We start from the raw sequence: 20,647 nt of genomic DNA, 5'->3' as shown, positions 1-20,647 counted from the left end.
GGCAGAAAAGCTTCAGAGGCCCAACTCCAAGCAGGTCAATGGAGCTGCAGCTGAACAATCTCATCTGTGGAAGGATGCTCACTTTTGACAAGCTTTTCCAAGTGCATGGCCGCTTCCCTCACCCACCACCAACCACCTCCCCCCAAACTTCCCCAACCACCCCTACCCAAGCATGTGCTTGTGTACTTCCTTCAGTCTGTGCTGCTTTGCATCCCTCCACCCACCCCTCCGGCCTCGCCTGCACTGGAGTCCTTGCTCCAGCACCGCACTGAAAACCAGCCAGGAAAAAGTGGTTTTCCTGAGCACCCCCCCATCCCAAATATGTGGCACCCCTTTCTCGATGTCCTTCAGATGATGCTTGTGAGCGCAATGCAAGTTTGTATGCATGTACCTCCAAGTTCCCCTCAAAGTTCAGCTCACCAGGCGCATGCCTTTTAAAGGCAGTTGTGAAGCGCGTTGTTCTGAAGTCACGCTGACACGTGTGGTAAATTTGACGTGGGGGAATGATTCCGGCGGGCAGGGCTTATAACGATTTGTGAAAGTATTGAGATTAGGAGATTAGGAAACCCTGCCCACCATTGACGGGTGGAGTGGATGATTGCAAACTGGTTTCACGACAGCATGAAACTGATTTTTGGCCTTCTCACCATGTTATCCTCTTACGCCAGCCATGACACCCGCCACCAATGGGACCGGATGATTCCACCCACTGTGCGTCGGTGGTGGAGGGATTGAATGTTTGTGGATGTGGTGCCAATCAAGTGGACTGCTTTGTCCTGGATGGTGTCCAGCTTCTCGAGTGTTGTTGGAGCTGCACTCATCCAGGCAAGTGGAGAGTATTCCATCACACTCCTGACTTGTAGGTGGTGGACAGGCTTTGGGGAGTCAGGAGGCGAGTTACTCACTACAGGATTCCTGGCCTCTGACCTGCTCTTGTAGCAACAGTATTTATATGGCTGGTCCAGTTCAGCTCCTGGTCAATGGTAATCCTCAGGATGCTGATAATGGGGGATTCAGCGATGGTAATGCCATTGAATGTCAAGGGGTGATAGTTAGATTCTCTCTTGTTGAAGATATTCATTGCTTGGCACTTAAGTGGCACAAATGTTACTTGCCAGTTGTCAGTCCAAGCCTGGATGTGGTATAAATGAACTTTCAGAAGATAGTTAATCAGGTTTCGCAAGAGGCTTGCTATGGTAATGAAGGCACATTGGATTGATGAAATGGAATTCCCCCTGTAGATGTGGCTAGGAATCCATGGGTATTGTTTGGATGGGGTGGGATGTGGTGATGCTTGTATTTCTATGTGCTCCATGGATCTCTGCTATTCACCTCCTTTACATTAATTTAAATGGCTTACACATTGACACACGAGAAGGATTTTGATGTTTCCTGATAAATGCAATTTAAGGGGCATGGCAAACTAAGGAGGAACGCAGAAGATTGCAAGAAGTTGCAAAATGGGAGACAGGTAACAATGCAGAGAAATGCAAAGCAGTGTATTTGAGGAATAAGAACAGTGAAGCAACATCCAGGAATAATTTTCTCAATTGACCTATATCCCACTCATTAAGAACAATAAACCATAACTTGAATTCTTTAAAGAGAAAGATCTCAATCAGCTATTTTTTAAAAAAGTTTAAGGAATGCATAATAACATTTGTGCTTTAATGATTGATCATGGAAAGAATGACAAACTGAACAATCCAGCTGTAGTTAGTAGACACATTGTGTGCACAGTCATTGCTGTTCAGTGAGATCTCACCAGTGATCACAGGAATCACGATAAAACTATACAGAACTTCCAAAGATAATGAGAAGGTACAGGTCCACCTGACACCGTTTACACACACATTATACATGAGGAAGATATAGTGACAATCCAAACTGAAAAATTTAAAAGCAATGGGCTTGTTCTAATAATTTATTACATTTTAGTTCAGTGGAACGCCTTGATCCAACCCAATGAAGGGAAGTCACCTGGGGGATAATGAAGATTGGTAGATTATCAAAACTTCACAAATTTCTGGAGTTACACTGCAATACCCTTGGAATGGGAATGAAGGTGAGTACAATACAATAACAAAATAAACATTATGTAGTTTTATTCAACAAGAAAAGGGTTTGAAATACAAATAACACAAGAAACTGTGCAATGAGGCAATGTTACACGAGGCCTTGCCCTGGGAAAATTTTGGTACATAATCAGGGTGGCAGATAATAGGAGTGTGGAGATAATGATTTTTCCACTTATCTGCATTGTTAATAATGATTCATCAAATCTTTGGCTTTCCTGTTAAGTATCTTCTCGTAAAAATCTGTTAAAATGTATCTGCAAACTTTGTACTTGCCTTAAGCACTCAGTTTAGTTAATATTACTGCATATCTATTTAGTCTTTCACAAGATGGCTTCCTTGGTCTAGCACTGTGCTTGAGAACAAGAGGAGTACAAGCAAAGCAGTACAAAGCTATCCAGTAGAAGCACTGCATAGAGGAATCTTTGGGCATACAAGCTTGGAGCTTTCTGAAACCGTATTAGCTGTAAAGCTAAGAGGAAAAAGAAGGTTGCAATATTTAAAATTAAGAAAACTCTTGTGTAGGAAGCCGAAAGGGATTGTGCAGTACTTCGAACAGTGGCTCCTGGTTTCACAGAACCATTTTTTACATTTTTGTTTGTGCCTTTTTCTGGTTTCACATCGGAAAAGTCCACAAAGTCAAAAGTCTCCTTCACATCGTCATTTCTCTCATCAGAAGTGTCTTCTTGCATTTTCTGCAGTAACTTCTTCCGCTCCCTTTTCTCATTCATTTCAATTTGTGCAAAAATATCTGGAAGGTTGTTGGAAAATTTATCACCATCACCTTTTCCTTTTCTCAGTTTTTTGGCCTTGCTTTGTCCAAACGAGACAGAAAATAACTTTTCAACAGCTTCCTCAGTCTTCTTTTTGTCCGACAGTTTTAGAAGACGCTCGGCAGTCTTTCGGAAGTTATCAGTGTTCAGGACTCGGGCCAAGATCTGCTTTTCTAGCTGCTGAAACACTGGTTTTGCATGTTGAAGATTTTCCTCAACAACATTCATGTAATCTTCCACCTCCTGCACTGAAGCATCCCTGATTGCAGAAGCTCTGTCAAACACGATTTTCTGGCGGTCAGCTAGTACCATAGCAAACAGTGGTTTCACAGCAGTTTCCCCAGTTAAGAGGTAAACTGTATATGTTTTTTCATTTGTTGCTAGATATACGTCTACTCGATCCAAATCTCCTCGAATGCTAAAGCTTTGAATCTCCACAGAAGGTCCAAAGAAGATATAGGCTGTTCTGGTGACTGGGTACCTCAGCGTGGTTGTGACATTCACATAATGTGTTCCATTGTATGGGTATCCACGGGGGTAAGTCTTGAATGCCAGTCCAGCCTTTTCACTATTGCCTTTATCATCCATCCAGAACATTGTATACTGGCCATCCTTTTGTCTAATAAATGCTCCATTCACTCCATCTTCAGAGATTTCCTCAAAGGCCACATCGGTGTTGTGGAAAAATGCACTCATTTTTTCAAGTGGGCTGTCTTCTTGCAAGTGGATTTGATCCACGAGGAGTAAAAGCTGGGGTTGCAGAAGGAGGAGGTTCCTTTGGGAACTCTTTAGTTTCAAGCTAGGGCTGTAAGCTCCCACTGCCTCTCCTCTGATAAAGATCACTCCATTCTGCTCCAAAGCTGCAATGACCTGGCCATGGCAATCCCCTGAAATCCCATGCTTATATTTCAACCACTTTGAGTTGCATGCTTCTGTCACCTGCCCTTCCCAAGGGCTGAAACAAGTGTCTGCTGTGGCTGGAGAGAACATTAAAGCATTGTTGAGAAAGGTGTATTTTGGGCCATACAAAGCCTCTGTGATGAAAGGCATACCATTCGGTGCGAATGTGAAAGAGTTCTGATCAGGATGTTCATGGCCAGCATTGAAATTCTTCCACCCATTAATCCATTGTGAATATTTCTTCTGATGAACTATGTCATAGATTGCACGTCCTCCCAGTTTACCTGATTTGAAGGACAGGAAGGGTCGGTTAAGTTCCGCTGGTAAAGCCCCTCCATAAGTTACAACGCCCCAGTCTTCAAAATAATGTAATTTTGGGAACCCATAATCCAGAGGCGGGACTGGAGTCAAGGAGCCATCGTACCTGATAACAAATAAAAGAAAGGCTAAAGCTATTTTGACAGCAGGAAATAGGGAGATCATATTACAAGAATATGGGCTCAAAAATAACTGAATTTTAAAAATGCCTTTAAATCTCAGTTAGGTACAACAAAGCATAGCTTTCAATTTCTCATTTTTGGCAATTTAATCAGAATAGATCAATAATCATCAGGTCATTAATCATCTACTTCATTAATATTTATATCATCTTTTCCTAACAACATTTTTCTGTTTCCCTTACACAGATTTTGTGCTCAGGCAGGTGAGGATGCTATTCACACTTCTGCAACCCAATAGCATCATCATCACGTCTGTAACACAGTCTAGACTCAAAGTAAAATTGCATCCACTACAGCCAAAAACATGCCTCAGCCCCAACCAAAGAATACCACCACTGATTGTACCAATATGGCATTTCCACTTCTTTTTATTTGTTTGCGTGATGTGAGCATTGCTGGCAAGGGCAGCATTTGTTACCCATCCCTAAATATACTTGAGAAGGTGGCAGTGAGAAACCACCTTAAACTGATCCCAGTCTATGTCGTGTAGTGCACCCATTATCCTGTGAATTTGGAAAGAGATTGTCAACCAGTGACATGATAGAGATCATTCTGCATCATGATCCCATGTCCAATAAAAATAGGGTTGAGACTTCCCAAACATATTTCACATAGAACCTCTGCAGCTATCGTAGTAACCAAAGGAGTGAAATAGCTGAAATGTACAAATATCACAATTTGAAACAGATATATGACAGGAGCTGAAGCTGTGGTCAACACTGATTTTTTTTTAATGTTTCAATGTCTGCTCCACAATAAAGGGCCATCTTTTTTCTGTTGAATAGGAATTTTAAAAAAAACTCTGAAATAATTAACAAGACTATTCCTCCTGAAGTCATCATTTTTAACTGCAGTGGTCACATGACAAGGAGGATCAAGATACTGTCACATCTGTACGTACAGATGCATTTTATTTAGTTTTTGTACTTGGACATTGAGATGTTGCAATGAAACACTTTAAGATTGAATAAATTTAACTAAAATAAAGCCTTCAGCTACTGCAGCTGTGGAAACATAAGAACATGGGACTTACGAGCTGGAGTAGGCCATTCCGCCCTTCAAGCTTGCTCCACCATTCAATAAGATCATGGCTGATCTGGTTGTGGGTCAACTCCACGTTTCCGTCTGCCCCTCATACTCTTGACTTCCTTGTCTATCAAAAATCTATCTAACTCAGCCATGAATAAATTCAATGACCCAGCCTCCACTGCTTTCTATGGAAGAGAATTCCATGGATTAACAACCTCCTGAGAGAAAAAGAATTCACCTCAACTCTGTCTTAAAAGGGGGATTTCTTATTCTTATTCAAGGGCAATAAATGCTAGCCCAGCCGGTGAAGCCTATGTCCTGTGAATGAATTTTTAAAAATCTGCCCTGGGAACATGCTAGAATCCACTACACTGGGAAAACCAAAAACTGAAAATCATTGCACAGATGTTGAAAAACCAATTTCACTGGTATCTAACAATTTGCATAATTAGGTAGCAAATGTGCAAAATTAGGTAGCTTTCAGAAATATGCAGACTTAGCCCTCAAATATAGACAGTCAGAATATCTTGCAATCTCAAGCAAGCCATTTTTAAGATATTGTGAAACACAAAAATTGGTTGTATCACTCTAATATTGCTATGAAAGCTTTATTTCTGAAGTAATCTCTTTTTAATATGTACAGCACAATAATATTCTGCATAAACCTAAATAGTTCCAAACTGAGTTAAATTTTGACTGTTGCATTTACTATTAATAGATGCTATTAATATTAATGTTTATAATATCAGTAGGCCTTGTAGAACTATCTGTCAGTTAAAATTGGCAACCAGACAAGCCTCAAATTTCTGACATGAATTCCTGATGGGCAAAGTTCCATGTTAGCGGTGGGTAATTTGTAAAATTACACTTTATATAAACCAAAGGAACTTAAAGGCAAGTATTGCTTTAACTTGTCTGAAGATATTTTATAAAATAAAAATTCTCCTTTGTTTGACCTGCTGCACAACCATTCCTTGGTAGAAATCTTTCTAAAAATAATGTACTTATTATCCTCTTTGTTTCATGTCTCAGAAGACTTTCTCATGTCTGTGTGCAAGGTTCAGGGTCAAGGTAAGAGGTGGAATTGCAGCCAAAAGAAAAAATGATACCTGGGAGTGAGGGCACTGGCCGACACCAACCCGTTACAAAAGTCCCCGGAGAGGAAGTGGGCTTCAACAACGGCCACATGTCTTCACCTCAGCCCCTCACGTGAAGACCTGGATAAAGTGATTAGCAAACTTGATGTACAACACTGGATCTGGTGTCTCAAACGTCAAGGTAGTTGACATTCTGGTAGTTACCTATGTTGTTCCTTCCATCATACATAAAGCAGTGCAAATTATATGGTGGATGAGGAAATATGCTAACTTTGGATGACAGTCAACCTGTGCTCAGATAAATAGGCTTGATTCCCAATATAAGTGGGTTCTGGAGGCAGAGGGAAGCAGTTAGCTGTTGCTGAAACCCCACACTTTTGCAGGAGGCACCATTCCATAGGGCACAATTTGTGCCTGTGATGTGGTAAAGAGGATGGTAGCAGCACACTCATTTTATAGTGAATATTACCATGCTGCCAATGAGGAGTTCCTGGTACCTGCTGTATACCTAGAGAGAGCTCAAATCAACACTCGCCACTTAATTTTACTCCAGGTTATTTCATTCACTCAATTTGTTGTCATCTTACCATAGAAATTCAGTATGGAGTGTACACCACCTCTGTCCTTTGGCTGGTGTGCCCGGCCCTTCCTGTATTCGATTCTTTCTAACCTGCTCTGCTAACCAGTTGCCACTGCCATTGCGCAGTACGTAGGTATCCAGAAACACCAATTGACTTTCCGGCCCATAGAACCAGTTGTAGTTTGAATCAGCAATGGCCACGGTCCTTTGGAAACCTGGAAGATGTCAAAATCAAAATTCAGTGCCAAAGAGAAACCACAGAACGAAGTAAAAGTAAAGCAAAAGTAAATTGAATACTGCTTTCCCAGAGGTTATTCGGAAAGTAGGACCAATAAAACGAGGTATAACTGATAAGGCATGTCAATATCACACAAGCTATTCGTGCCACTAGATGTTCACATTAATTTTATGTCAATTTTGATATTTCAGGAATTTCCAGCTTTTTCTCCTGCTTATTCATGCACAGGCACAAAATGTTTTGACATTTGTTTAGCTTCACATATAAGGGGTGGCAAAGTGATATTATCACTGGATCAGTATTCCAGAAGCACAGGGTAACATTCTGGGGACCTGGGTTTGAATCCCATCAAGGCAGATGGTGAAATTTGAACTTAATAAAAATCTGGAATTAAATGACTGATGATGACCATGAAACTTTCGTCGATTATCATGAAAGCCCATCTGGTTCCATTTGGGAAGTAAATCTGCCGTCCTTACCTGACCCACATGTGACTCCAGAGCAATGTGGTTGACTCTTATATGCCCTCTGACCAAAGGCAATTAGGGATGGGCAATAAATGCTGGCCTGGCCAGTGGTGCCCACATCCTATGAACAAATAAAAAATACCATAATGGGCTATTTACATGAGGATTATATTACTATGTTAACATGGGGAGAATTTTCAGCTCGGCAGGCGGGCATGTGCCCGACCCAACCGAGTGTAAAATGACGCGCGATGACATCGGGCGAGTGTCCCGGTGTCATCGCGCAATATTTCAGTTGGTAGGCACACGCTGGAGTCCGCAGCACGCCCGCCAACAATTAAAAGGCCTATTAAGGCCATTAAAAAGACAATTAAAAAATTTTTTTTGCTGCCCATCCTACCTTACGGTTGACGGGCAGGCGAAAAGGCCAAGTGACATTTGCGTTTTTTAGGAAATCTCGCCACAGGTGGGATGAGTTTTCTGACAGCAAATAAAAATAAAATAAAATTTTTAAAATTTAATTAATACCATGTCCCTGCTCATGTGACAGAGTGCTATTAAGGACTCCATGTTTCCATATAAAGACAGAGTCACATGAGGGGACATTTTGTATAACATTTTAGAGATCTTTATTTTTTATTTTGAAAAATGTTCATCTCCCTGACGCAGCTCTGTGCCTCAAGGAGATTTTCAAGCGTGCACTTGCGTACACGCCCAAAGTTCGCACTTGGCCTCCTTCCCCCGCCTGCACAGGCAGTGCCAAGCGCTGCAGCTCACATTTCATGACAAGCAGGCCTTAATTGGCCCACCAGCATGAAATCATGATCCGGCCCCGATCACAGGTGACGGTCAACTTCCCACCTGCCCCCGCCGAGCCCGCCTGATATGAGGAAAATCCTCCCCTATGTTTCTATATAAAGAAACATATAAAAGTTGCTTAGATTGTTATGGAATTGCCATTGGGCAGAATATTACGCTGATCGGGCAGGCACACACCCGAGCCAATCTGGCATGAAATCGCGCGAGATAACGTCATCCCGCATTTGTGGGATATTTCAGTTGGCGGGCACGCGCAAAGGCTGGATGCACACCTGCCAACAATTAAGAGGCCAACTCAGGTCATTAATGCCGCAATTGTCTTTAATTTTACGGTTTGCAGACGGGCGAATCGGCCACGCGGCCTTTACATTTTTCATGAAACCTCATCCAAGGGCGGAATGAGGTTCCTGTGATGAAATAAAATAAAAATGAAAATCGGTGGACAGCATTTTCATCATGTATACTTTGCCTGATTGGGATGCTTGGACATTTTTATCCTGCTTTTCAAAGCTTTAGTTTTGATTTTTCCAGACCTCAGCTCCCTGAGGCAACTCTCTGCCTTCAATGAGCTTTCTGTCAGTGCTGGCCCATGCCTGCTTTAACGTCAGCGCCTGCCCCCACCCTGGCAGCGCTGAGCTTCTCAGCATGTTCAACACTGGCTGGCTGTTAATTGGCCGGCCAGCATGAAATTGCGGTCAGCGGTCCATTCCCCTGCTGACCCCAGGCCTGCCAATCGCTCCCAACCTAAAAATTCTGCCCATTGAGTCTTTTTCTTATAAATGCAAAAAGTAAACCAGTGTCATGAGGGTAGATTGATACCAGTCACAACGTAGGGTAAATCTTATAAAATCACATTCCCTCAAACTCAGAGCAGGTCTGATAACCATGACAGGGGCTCTCCAGAATTTTATACCCTTTATTGATGGAAAAGCATGAGAAATATATCCAAACCCAGCTATTGAGATTCCTACTGGGAAAATGAGGTCCGGATTTCTGCCACGACGGAGAGTCTCTCCACCATGGTGAAAATCCCGGAAGTGGCCAAATTTTCTAGGGCCCGCCCCCGAACCTGCCATTCACGGGGGTGGGACTGGAGTTGGGCCGGGATTCGCGGATGCAAGATTCGCAGAGGTAGCTGCTTCCACTGAAATGGGATTTTACATAGAAACAAAACATTGGGGCTGGATTTTGCCGTCGTCATCCCATTTAAATTTTCAGGAAGGTGGGGGCGCAGCAAAATCAGCTGTCCGCCCGCTGACCTGTCAATGGCGGGCTTCTGAAAAAAAACATGAAACCTCATCCACCGGTGGGATAAGGTTTCATGTAGGGTTTAAAAAAGTTCATTAAAGTTTCAGTGAAATTTATTAATATGTCCCATCTCGAGTGACATTGTCACGTGAGGGAGACATGTTAAGGATTTTATTATTTTTTTATTTTTATAGTTTATACAGCTGTCAGCGATCTCCCTGAGGCAGCCCTTAGCCTCAGGGAGATATGTGCTCTGTCATGCGCATGCGAGAAAGAGCGCACTCTCGCATTTGGGGAATTCCCCTCCCCCCACCTACACAGGGAGCACATAGCGCTTCCCGGCATAAGTCATTCTGGGTGGCCTTAATTGGCCCGCCCACTTAAAATGGCGGTGGGGCCCGCTTCTCCAGCGGGGTTTGGCTCCCCGCCTGCCGGAGCTTGGGTCGGGCCTGGTCATCCGACAGGCAGAAAATTCTGCCCACAGAAACTAGGAGCAGGAGTAGGCTATTCAGGCCTTTGAGCCTGCTCCGCCATTCATTATGATCATGGCTGATCATCCAACTCAAAAGCCTGCTCCCACTTTCTCCCCATACCCTTTGATCCCTTTTGCCCCAACAGCTATATCCAACTCCTTCTTGAAAGCATACAATGTTTTTGTCTCAACTACTTTCTGTGGTAACAAATTCCACAGGCTCACCACTCTCTGGGTGAAGAAATTTCTCCTCATCTCAGTCTTAAGTGGTCTACCCCATATCCTCAGACTGTGACCCCTGGTTCTGGACTCCCCCACCATCGGGAACATCCTTCCTGCATCTACCTTGTCTAGTCCTGTTAGGATTTTATAGGTTTCTATGAGATCCCCCCTCATTCTTTTGAACTCCAGAAAATATAATCCTAATTGACTCAATCTCTCCTCATATGTCAGTCCTGCCATCCCAGGAATCAGTCGGATAAACCTTTGCTGTACTCCCTCTTTCGCAAGTAAATCCTTCCTCAAATAAGGAGACCAAAACTGCACACAATATTCCAGGTGTAATCTCACCAAGGCCCTATACAATTGCAGCAAGACATCCCTGTTCCTGTACTTGAATCCTCTGGCTATGAAGGCCAACATACCATTTGCCTTCTTTACCGCCTGCTGCACCTGCATGCTTACCTTCAGTGACTGGTGTACAAGGACATCCAGGTCTCGTTGCACAATCCCCTCTCTCAATTTATAGCCATTCAGATAATAATCTGCCTTCCTGTTTTTGCTACCAAAATGGATAACCTCACATTTATCCACATTATACTGCATCTGCCATGCATTTGCCCACTCACTCAGTTTATCCAAATCACACTGAAGCATCTCTGCATCCTCCTCACAGCTCACCCTCCCACCCAGCTTTGTGTCATCTGCAAATTTGAAGATATTACATTTAATTCCCTCATCTAAATCATTAATATATATTGTGAATAACTGGGGTCCCAATACCGATCCCTGCAGTACCCCACTAGTCACTGCCTGCCATTCGGAAAAAGACCTGTTTATTCCTACTCTTTGTTTCCCATCTGCCAACTAGTTTTCTATTCATCTCAATACACTACCCCAATCCCATGCACTTTAATTTTACACGCCAATCTCTTATGTGGGACTTTGTCAAAAGCCTTCTGAAAGTCCAAATAAACCACATCCACTGGTTCCCCCTCATCAACTCTACCAGTTACATCCTCGAAAAATTCCAGTAATTTGTCAAGCATGATTTCCCTTTCATAAATCCATGCTGACTCTGTCTGAGTCTGCCACCGTTTTCCATGTGCTCAGCTATTAAATCTTTTGTAATGGACTCTAGAATTTTCCCCACTACTGACGTCAGGCTGATTGGTCTATAATTCTCTGTTTTCTCCTTGCCTCCCTTTTTAAATAGTGGGGTTACATTAGCTACCCTCCAATCTGTAGGAACTGTTCCAGAGTCTACAGAATCTCGGAAGATGACCACCAATGCATCCACTATTTCTAGGGCCACTTCCTTAAATACTCTGGGATGTAGATTATCAGGCCCCAGAAATTTATTGGCCTTCAATCCTATCAATTTCCCCAACACCATTTCCCTACTAATACTGATTTCTTTCAGTTGCTCATTCTCACTAAACCCTGTGTTCCCCAACATTTCTGGTATGTTGTTAATGTCCTCTTTTGTGAAGACAGAACCAAAGTATGTATTTGGTTGGTCAGCCGTTTCTTTGTACCCCATTATAAATACCCCTGTTTCTGACTGTAAGGGACCTATATTTGTCTTCATCAATCTTTTTCTCTTCACATACCTGTAGAAACTTTTACAGTCAGTTTTTATGTTTTCTGCAAGCTTACTCTCGTACTCTATTTTCCCCTTCTTAATCAATCCCTTGGCCCTCCTTTGCTGATTTCTAAACTGCTCCCAATTCTCAGGACTGTTGGTTTTCCTGACCAATTTGTTAACCTCTTCCTTGCATCTAATACTGTCTCTAATTTCCCTTGTAAGCATGGTTTGGCCACCTTTCCTGTTTTACTTTTGTGCCAGACAGGAATGAACAATTGTTGCAATTCACCCATGCGCTCATTGAATGTTTGCTATTTCCTATCCATTGTCATCTCTTTAAGTAATGTTTCCCAATCCATCATAGCCAACTCGCGCCTTATATAACCGTAGTTTCCTTTATTAAGATTCAGGACCCAAGTCTCAGAATCAACTACATCACTCTCCATCTCGATGAAGAATTCCATCATATTATGGTCGCTCATCCCCAAGGGACCTCGCAAAACTAGATTGCCAATTATTCCTTTCTCATTACACAATACCCAGTCAAGGATGGCCTGTTCTCTAGTTGGTTCCTCAAAGTATTGATCCAGAAAAACATCCCGAAATTCATCACTCTTCGGTACTGTTACTGATTTGATTTGCCCAATCTATGTGCATTTTGGAAGAACATGAGTGTGGAATCCGAAATGTGCAGATTAGAACAGGTAAGAGGAGGTCTGAACTTGGTGGATTCTTATCAATAGCCAGGGTACCCCTTTGGAGAGATAAATTACACCTTTCGATAGGGTTCTGGGGCACCTTTGAGAGAAGCAGGCACCCTTTGGGTGAATTACAGATTGTTAGAAGTGAGCATGATTATGCATTTTTTACACACAAAATCATTGGAACTGCCTAGCTGTCTAGGAACTATCCAACTATCCAGGATAATTCCAGCTGTCCAGGAACTGTCCAGCTTTCCAGGAAATGTTGAACTGCCCAGGAGATGTCCAGATGTCAATCAAATGTTGGGAGCTGTCCAGCTGAAAAGCTGTCAAAGTTATCAAGGAAGCGTCGAATCTGTTAAGTCTGTCAAAACCATCCAGGAACTGTCAAATCTGTCAATGCTGAACAGGAACAGTCAAAGCTGTCAAGGAACCGTCCAAGGCTACTATGTGAATTGGCATGGAGGGGCTAAGGGCAAAGAGTGAGGGTTTCATGGGTTGGCATGAGTTGGCAGAGGTATGGGGTGGGTAGAGGGGCATTAAGTTGTCACAGGGGTGTCGGGGGCCACGGGGTGGGTAGAGGGTAAATAAGTTGGCATAGTTTGGCATAGGGTTGTGGCAGCCATAAAGGGTATGTGGGGAGCATGGGTTGGCATAGGTTGGCATGGATTGGGCATAGAGAATGTGTAGGGGTGAGGGGGTGAGACCTGAGGTCTGGGGAATGTTTTTGTTTTATTATTATTTTTTACTTATTTAAACACGATGCTGTAGCACAGAGGCTGGCCTTGTGCCCACCCACCTCTGTACACTGCAACCTGTGGGTTTGTTCCAGGGTTACCCACCTGACTCCTGTTGCAACCCCTCCACCCCGCCGACTGAAAATCCTACTTGCAGGTGACTATTTTTAAAGGTTGGGTTTGCCGAGCCAGGAAATCAACCAACTCTGCACAACTGACCCAGGAACAAAAATCTGGGCCTGTAAATTCAGTCCTGATATCTACTTTATGTAGCTGCCAAGAAAACAGCTCAGGATGAAGCATCAGCAGGCAATGAACTAAGGAACTGACTTCAGGCAGAGCATACATGAAGAAAATGAGAGTCTACTGTATGTGTAAACTGAACGTTCAAATACTGATGTAGTGCTGCAATGTCAGAGGTCTTTCGATCAGGCTCTGTATCAATGTTTCAAGTCAATGTTAAAGATTTCAGGCCAATGTTCCAAGAAGAGATGATAATATCCTGGCCAGCAATCCTTCCTCAGCCAATGCCACCAACAATAGATTAACAGGTCACTTATCTCAATCCTGTTTATGGGATATTACTGTTTGTTAAACGGCTGTTATGTTCACATATATAACACATTGACTGCACATCAAAACAAATAATTGAATATGAGTGCTTTTGGATATTTCATAAAGATGTGATAAGCTGCTATACAAATGCAAGACTTCTCTTAAAAAATTCACCCCCACACGCAAAGGAGTAAATTTCACCCAATGCTCTTAGGGAGAGCCAAGCTCAGGTATGGGTTGAAAAATTAGGACTACTATATTATAGCCTCATATTTATCTTGCACTCCCTTTGGCCACAATTTCCCCAATTGTTGTGTAGGAATAAGGAATTTACCCTTTGGTTGATTCCATGGAAACTTGCTACCCAATGGCATAGGGAATTTTTGAATTTGAACTTGCCAGGCTAAACAGGATTATATCAAAAGGCACATTTTTCAAATTGAAATTTTGTAATAAATATTTGTAATAATAATTATTCCCACTAATTTAAGAATTCAAATAAAGCAAAGAAAACCTTGCCAAGCAAAAACCCTAAAGCTCAAAGTCCAGGTGCTAAGTATGTGTCCTTGTGCACAGTTGGAAGCAAGATTGAATTATGAAGGTAAATTTTTAAATTGCCTGAAAAAAATCTTTCTGGGTGACCAAGCTTTTAGTCAACTGACCTAATACCTCATATGGCTTGGGGTCATATTCTGTTTTGTAATGAACCTGTGAAGTGCATTGGGACAAGTTGTTGCTGTTGTTGTTAGGTTGGTACCGGGGCCTGAATCTTCTGGTCGGCATGCAGGGGTCGGGCCCCACTCACCAACACATAAAATGACGTGCGCTGACATCGGGCGTGAGTCCCAACATCACCACGCGTCATCCCAATCTACAGTTTGGCGGGCGCACAGTTGATTCCGGTGCACGTCCGCCGAACTGTCAAAGGCCTGTTAAAAAAGAATTGAAACTATTAACAGGGCTCCCCGTCTAACCTTAAGGTTGGCAGGCAGGCGAAGAGCCCAGGCGGCCTTCGCATTTCTCATGAAACCTCATCCACGGGCAGGCTTTATAAATTAAATAAAAATTTTAATTGAAATACATAACCATGTACCAGCTCATGTGACACTGTCACATGAGGGGACATGTCTGAGTAATTTTTTAAATTCTGTTTTTCCATTTCTCATAATGAAATTAATCTCCCTGAGGCATTTCTGCGCTTTTTCGCGCACATGCGTGAAAGAGCACAGGCCCCGACTCTCCCTCTCTTCCCGCCCACACAGAGGGGGTGAGCGCTTCCGGGTGGGCGTCACACTGGGCAGGCCTTAATTGGCCCGTACACATAAAATGGCGGCGTGCAGCCGATCACGGGCAGGGATCAGCTGAGCGCCTGCCCGCACCTGCTCCCGCCCAGCACCCCCCCAACCCACCCCCACCCCACCCCACCGGGGAGAAAATTCTCGCAGGAATCTAATTAAGATTTGCAGAAGCTTGTACACATTTCGATAACACAGTGGATTTTGTTTTACTGCAGTATTTTGCCCGACTTTTAACCCCACAACTTCCTTTCAGCAAATGTCACTGACTCAAGTGACTTCTTCTGTTGGATGGAGAACACATTCGAAAGAAGCAGTGATCTGATTAAAAGAAAAAAAATTCTGTCTGAACACCATGAACAGTCACCCCTTTCTACAACCATATCACCATTTTGTTTCCTAATGCAACTGTAAATCCAGCTGCTGGGAGCTGTTTCATCTCATGTTCTGTGAGGTATCCTCTCAGTAGCATAGCTGAGATTGTGAGTTTACCATTAGGGGAATTATGAACACCAAATGAATCCCCCAACACATTCACGGCTCACTTTTTTGGATAGAGTTCTCTCCTTTTTATGTATCACCTTGCCACCTGGGTCCAACTTAAGGTTCTATACAATCTAGAATAAAGTTCCTTGTGTTTAAAGAACAGTTGGGGATAACTCTGAAGAAGGATCACATAGACTCGAAACATTAACTCTGTTTCTCTCTCCACACTTGCTGTCAGGCCTGCTGAGTTTTTCCAGCATTTTCTGTTTTCATTAGGGATCACTAATAACTATCATGCCAAATCCTACCTGGGAGAACAGTCCTATAGTAGAAAGCAAAATGCTGCTTGATCCAGGGGTGATCAAAGTGGCTGATATTGAAGTGCTTTTGTACCAGAAACATGTACTGGAATAGTGATCTGGTGGTGTAGCTGCCATAAGCCACGCCTTCATACAAGGAGCCATCCTTAACATCCTTCAATAGGACCATCGACTTCTCCAGAATAGCAAGGACTTGTTTTGTCCATAAGTAAGCTTCTTGGAGATAACCTGAGGATCACAATGAGAAAGACAGCATCTGAGTAAAATTGATAACATAAATTTACAAATTCAACAATAGCAACCCTTCCCAAAATGGTACCTTTGAACAAATGCCAGATGTTTGTTTAATAACATTTTTAGAAAAGGAGATTGTCCAGAGGGCTGACAGACGGCTAGTGTTGTTACTATGTCTAAAAAGAAAAGTGGAACAAGGCCTGGGAACTATGGATGATATAGCTTAAAACCAGTGGTAGAAAAGATAGTGGAAGCTTTACTGGAAGAAGAAACAGAAAAACATCAGAAACAAAAACATAATTATCGGAATGGATTTCGAAAGGGAATTAAAAGGGATTAAAAGGGGATTAAAGAGCACGGAGAGAGAGACAAGAGACCATTAATGAGTGCGGAGAGAGAGACGAGAGGCTATTAAAAAGTGCAGAGAGAGAAAGGGAGAGAGATGAGAGGCCATTAAATAGTAGAGAGAGAGACAAGAGGCCATTAAAGAGCGTGGAGAGAGAGAGAGACGAGAGGCTATTAAAGAGTGCGGAGAGAGAAAGGCGAGAGGCCATTAAAAAGCGCGAGAGAGAAAAAGGCACAGAGAGCAGCTCATTGGTAAGTAGGATTGGTGAATATTTCTAGGCTTTAAAGTAAAAGTAAGGTCTTTAGTTTGTGTTTAGGTCTCTATCTTTTTTCTCTTTTTTCTTAAAAATAGCTTGTTAAGCATAGGATAGATACTAGTGTAAAAAAAATGACATTAAAGTGTAAAAAGCGGAGGATTCTACAGCTGGCATGGACAAGATGAGCCAAATGGCCTCCTTCTGCGCTGTAACTTTTCTATGGTTCTAAGTGTAAAGTGCAGGGATACTAGAGTAATTAATTAATAAATTCAATAAAATACGATAGCGATGGCAGGAAGGGTGTTGTGTTGTTGCTGCAGCATATGGGAGCTGCTGGACACCAAGGTGATCCAGGGTGAACACATCTGTAGTAAGTGTTTGCAGCTCGAGGAACTTGGGATCCTAGTTGAAGAGCTGGAGTCCGAGCTGTGGGCATTGCACTACATCAGGGTGGGCACTTTGCTCCAGGAGGCGGTCACACCCAACAGGTTAGATAATTCGAATTTGGTCTGTGATCTGGAACAGGAGGGTGTGGCTGCAGGTGAAGCAGGTATGGGGACCCAGGGGGTAGCATTTGAGGAAACTCAGCCCCTGCAACTGTCCAATAGTTATGAGGTTCTTGCAAGCTGTGTAGGCAAGAGTGAGGGCTGGAGGGAGGATGAGCGAACTGACCACAGCACTGAAGTACAGGGAGCCATTCAAGTAGGGAAGGAAATAGGAACATAGCAGTGGTAGGGGGTAGTATAATTAGGAAGATAGATACTGTTCACTGCAGCTGTGAGCGTGTGTCCTGAAGACTGTGTTGCCTTGCCTGGTGCCAGGATTAAGGACATCGCCTCAGGGCTGGAGAGGAACCTGGAGTGGGAGGGGAGGGATCCAGTTATCGTTGTCCATGTTGGTACAAATGGCATTGAAAGGACTAGAAAGGAGGTTCTGCTGAAAGAATTTGAACAGTTAGGAACAAAATTAAAAAGCAGAAGCTCCAAGGTAATAATCTCAGGATTACTACCTGAGCCACTGGCAAACTGACATAGGGTAAATAAAGTCAAGGAGTTAAATGCGTGGCTCAAAGATTTTAGTGGGAGAAATGGAATTAAGTTCATGAGGCACTGGCACCAGTGCTGGGGTAGAAGGGAGCTGATCCAACGTGAACTGTGCTGGGACCAATGTCCTGGCAAATCGAAAAACTAGGACTGTAGAGAGGGCTTTAAACTAAATAAATGGGGGGGAGGCTTCTGGAGAGGGGATACATACGCTTACAAAGCAAAAGGATATGGCAGCATTGCAGGGCATCTATTTAGGTAATGATACCCAGAGTGTGACAAGAGACAGAATGTATAAACTTTAAAAAAAGCAGAAAATAGGGTCAAAGGGGGAAGAAATGGTAAACAGGCAAAATTATTGGCTCTTTACTTAAATGTACAAAGTAATTGGAACAAAATAAATGAATTAACAGCACAAATAGAGGTTAATGGGAATGATCTTATGGCCATTACAGAGACGTGATTCCAAGGAAATCAAAGCTGGGAACTAAATATTCAGGGCTATGTGACTTTTCAAAAGGGCAGGCAGGAAAGAAAGGGTGGTGGGGTAGCTTTGTTAGTATGAAATGGAATAAGTCCGATAACAAGAAATGAGCTTGGATCGGAAAATGTGGAATCCATATGGGTGGAGATGAGAAATAACAAGGGGAAGAAGACACTGGTGGGAGTAGTCTATATACCCCCTGATAGTGTAGGACAGAGAATCAAACAGGAGAAAATGAGGCCATGTAAAAAAGGCAACACAATAATTATGGGTTACTTTAATCTTCAAGTAGATTAGGAAAATTAAATTGGCAGAGGTAGCCACAAGCAAGAAATCATAGAGTGTATTCGAGACAGTTTCCTAAAACAATATAAAAACAAAAATAAAAACAAAAAAACTGCGGATGCTGGAAATCCAAAACAAAAACAGAATTGCCTGGAAAAACTCAGCAGGTCTGGCAGCATCGGCGGAGAAGAAAAGAGTTGACGTTTCGAGTCCTCATGACCCTTCGACAGAACTTGAGTTCGAGTCCAGGAAAGAGCTGAAATATAAGCTGGTTTAAGGTGTGTGTGTGGGGGGCGGAGAGATAGAGAGACAGAGAGGTGGAGGGGGTTGGTGTGGTTGTAGCGACAAACAAGCAGTGATAGAAGCAGATCATCAAAAGATGTCAACAACAATAGTACAATAGAACACATAGAACACCTATGTGTTCTATTGTACTATTGTTGTTGACATCTTTTGATGATCTGCTTCTATCACTGCTTGTTTGTCGCTACAACCACACCAACCCCCTCCACCTCTCTGTCTCTCTATCTCTCCGCCCCCCCCACACACACCTTAAACCAGCTTATATTTCAGCTCTTTCCTGGACTCAAACTCAAGTTCTGTCGAAGGGTCATGAGGACTCGAAACGTCAACTCTTTTCTTCTCCGCCGATGCTGCCAGACCTGCTGAGTTTTTCCAGGTAATTCTGTTTTTGTCCTAAAACAATATGTTGTGCATCCAACCAGGGATCAGATTTTGGATCTGGTAATGTGTAATGAGGCAAGTTTAATAAATGATCTCAGAGTATAAGAACCCCTAGGAAACAGTGACCATTACATGGTTGAATTTTGCATTCAGTTTGAGAGTGAGAAACTTGGGTCAGAAACAACTGTGCTAAACATAAATAAGGGTGATTACAAAGGAATGAGGGCAGAGTTTGCTGGAGTGGACCAGGAAAGCAGTTTAGCAGAAAGGGCAGTTGATGAACAATGGCAGACATTTAAGAAAATAATTCATGACTCACAACAAAGATATATCCCTGTGAGGAAGAAGGATTCTAGGAAGTGGATAAACCAACCATGGCTAACCAAGGAAGTTAAGAATAATTTCAAAAAAAACAAATAAACATACAATGTGGCAAAGATTAATGGTAAGCCAGGAGATTGGGAAAGTTTTAAAAACCAATAAAAGATGACCAAACAAATAATAAAGAGGGCGAAAATACACTTTGGAGGTAAACTGGCAAGTAATATAAAAACAGACAGTAAGAGCTTCTTTAAATATATAAAAAGGAAGAAGGGGCCAAAGCAAACATAGGCCCCTTAGAGAATGAGGCTTGGGAAATAATAAAGGGGAACCAGAAAATGGCAGAGTTGAATAAATACTTTGCATTAGTCTTAACGGTAGAAGACACTAATAGTTTTCCAAAATTACCAAATAATCAAAGGGCAAAAGGAGGGAGAGGAAATAAACACAATAACAATCACAAGAGAAATAGTACTAGGGAAATTAATGGAGCTAAAGGCCAATAAGTCCCCTGGACCTAATGGGTTGCTTCCTAGGATATTAACGAAAGTAGCTACACAGATAGTGGATGCATTGGTAGTAATCTTCCAAGAATCTGTAGATTCTTGAAAAGTCCCAGAAGATTGGAAAACTGCCAATGTAACACCCTTATTCAAAAAGGGAGACAAAAACAGTTAACGATAGGCCAGTTAGCATAACATCTATCATTGGGAAAATGTTAGAGTCTATTACATAGGATGTAGTAGCAGAGCATTTAGAAATGCATAATATAATCAAGCAGAGCCAGCATGGCTTCATGAAGGGGAAATCATGCCTGACAAATTTATTAGAATTCTTTGGAGGTAATAAGCAGGATAGATAAAGGGGAACCAGTGGATGTAATATATTTGAATTT

General features: G+C 42.5%; 1 protein-coding gene across 2 annotated transcripts in view; it reads right to left on the bottom strand.

Moving 5' to 3' along the window:
• Positions 1-1,654: 1,654 nt before the first annotated feature.
• Positions 1,655-20,647, bottom strand: part of dse (dermatan sulfate epimerase) — a 111,024-nt gene continuing 92,031 nt past the window's right edge. For both annotated transcript variants that reach the window (XM_041187942.1, XM_041187943.1), the window contains 3 exons: positions 16,088-16,327; positions 6,962-7,169; positions 1,655-4,172 (listed from right to left, as the gene is read on the bottom strand). In XM_041187942.1, the coding sequence (XP_041043876.1) occupies positions 2,420-4,172; positions 6,962-7,169; positions 16,088-16,327 (2,201 nt within the window). In that variant the 3' untranslated portion in view covers positions 1,655-2,419. The remainder of the gene's footprint in view (positions 4,173-6,961; positions 7,170-16,087; positions 16,328-20,647) is intronic.

This window comes from Carcharodon carcharias, chromosome 5, assembly GCF_017639515.1.
Source record: "Carcharodon carcharias isolate sCarCar2 chromosome 5, sCarCar2.pri, whole genome shotgun sequence".
Lineage (NCBI taxonomy): Eukaryota > Metazoa > Chordata > Chondrichthyes > Lamniformes > Lamnidae > Carcharodon > Carcharodon carcharias.
The sequence above is the reverse complement of the archived record's forward strand: the minus strand, read 5'-3'. Positions and strand labels throughout refer to the sequence as shown.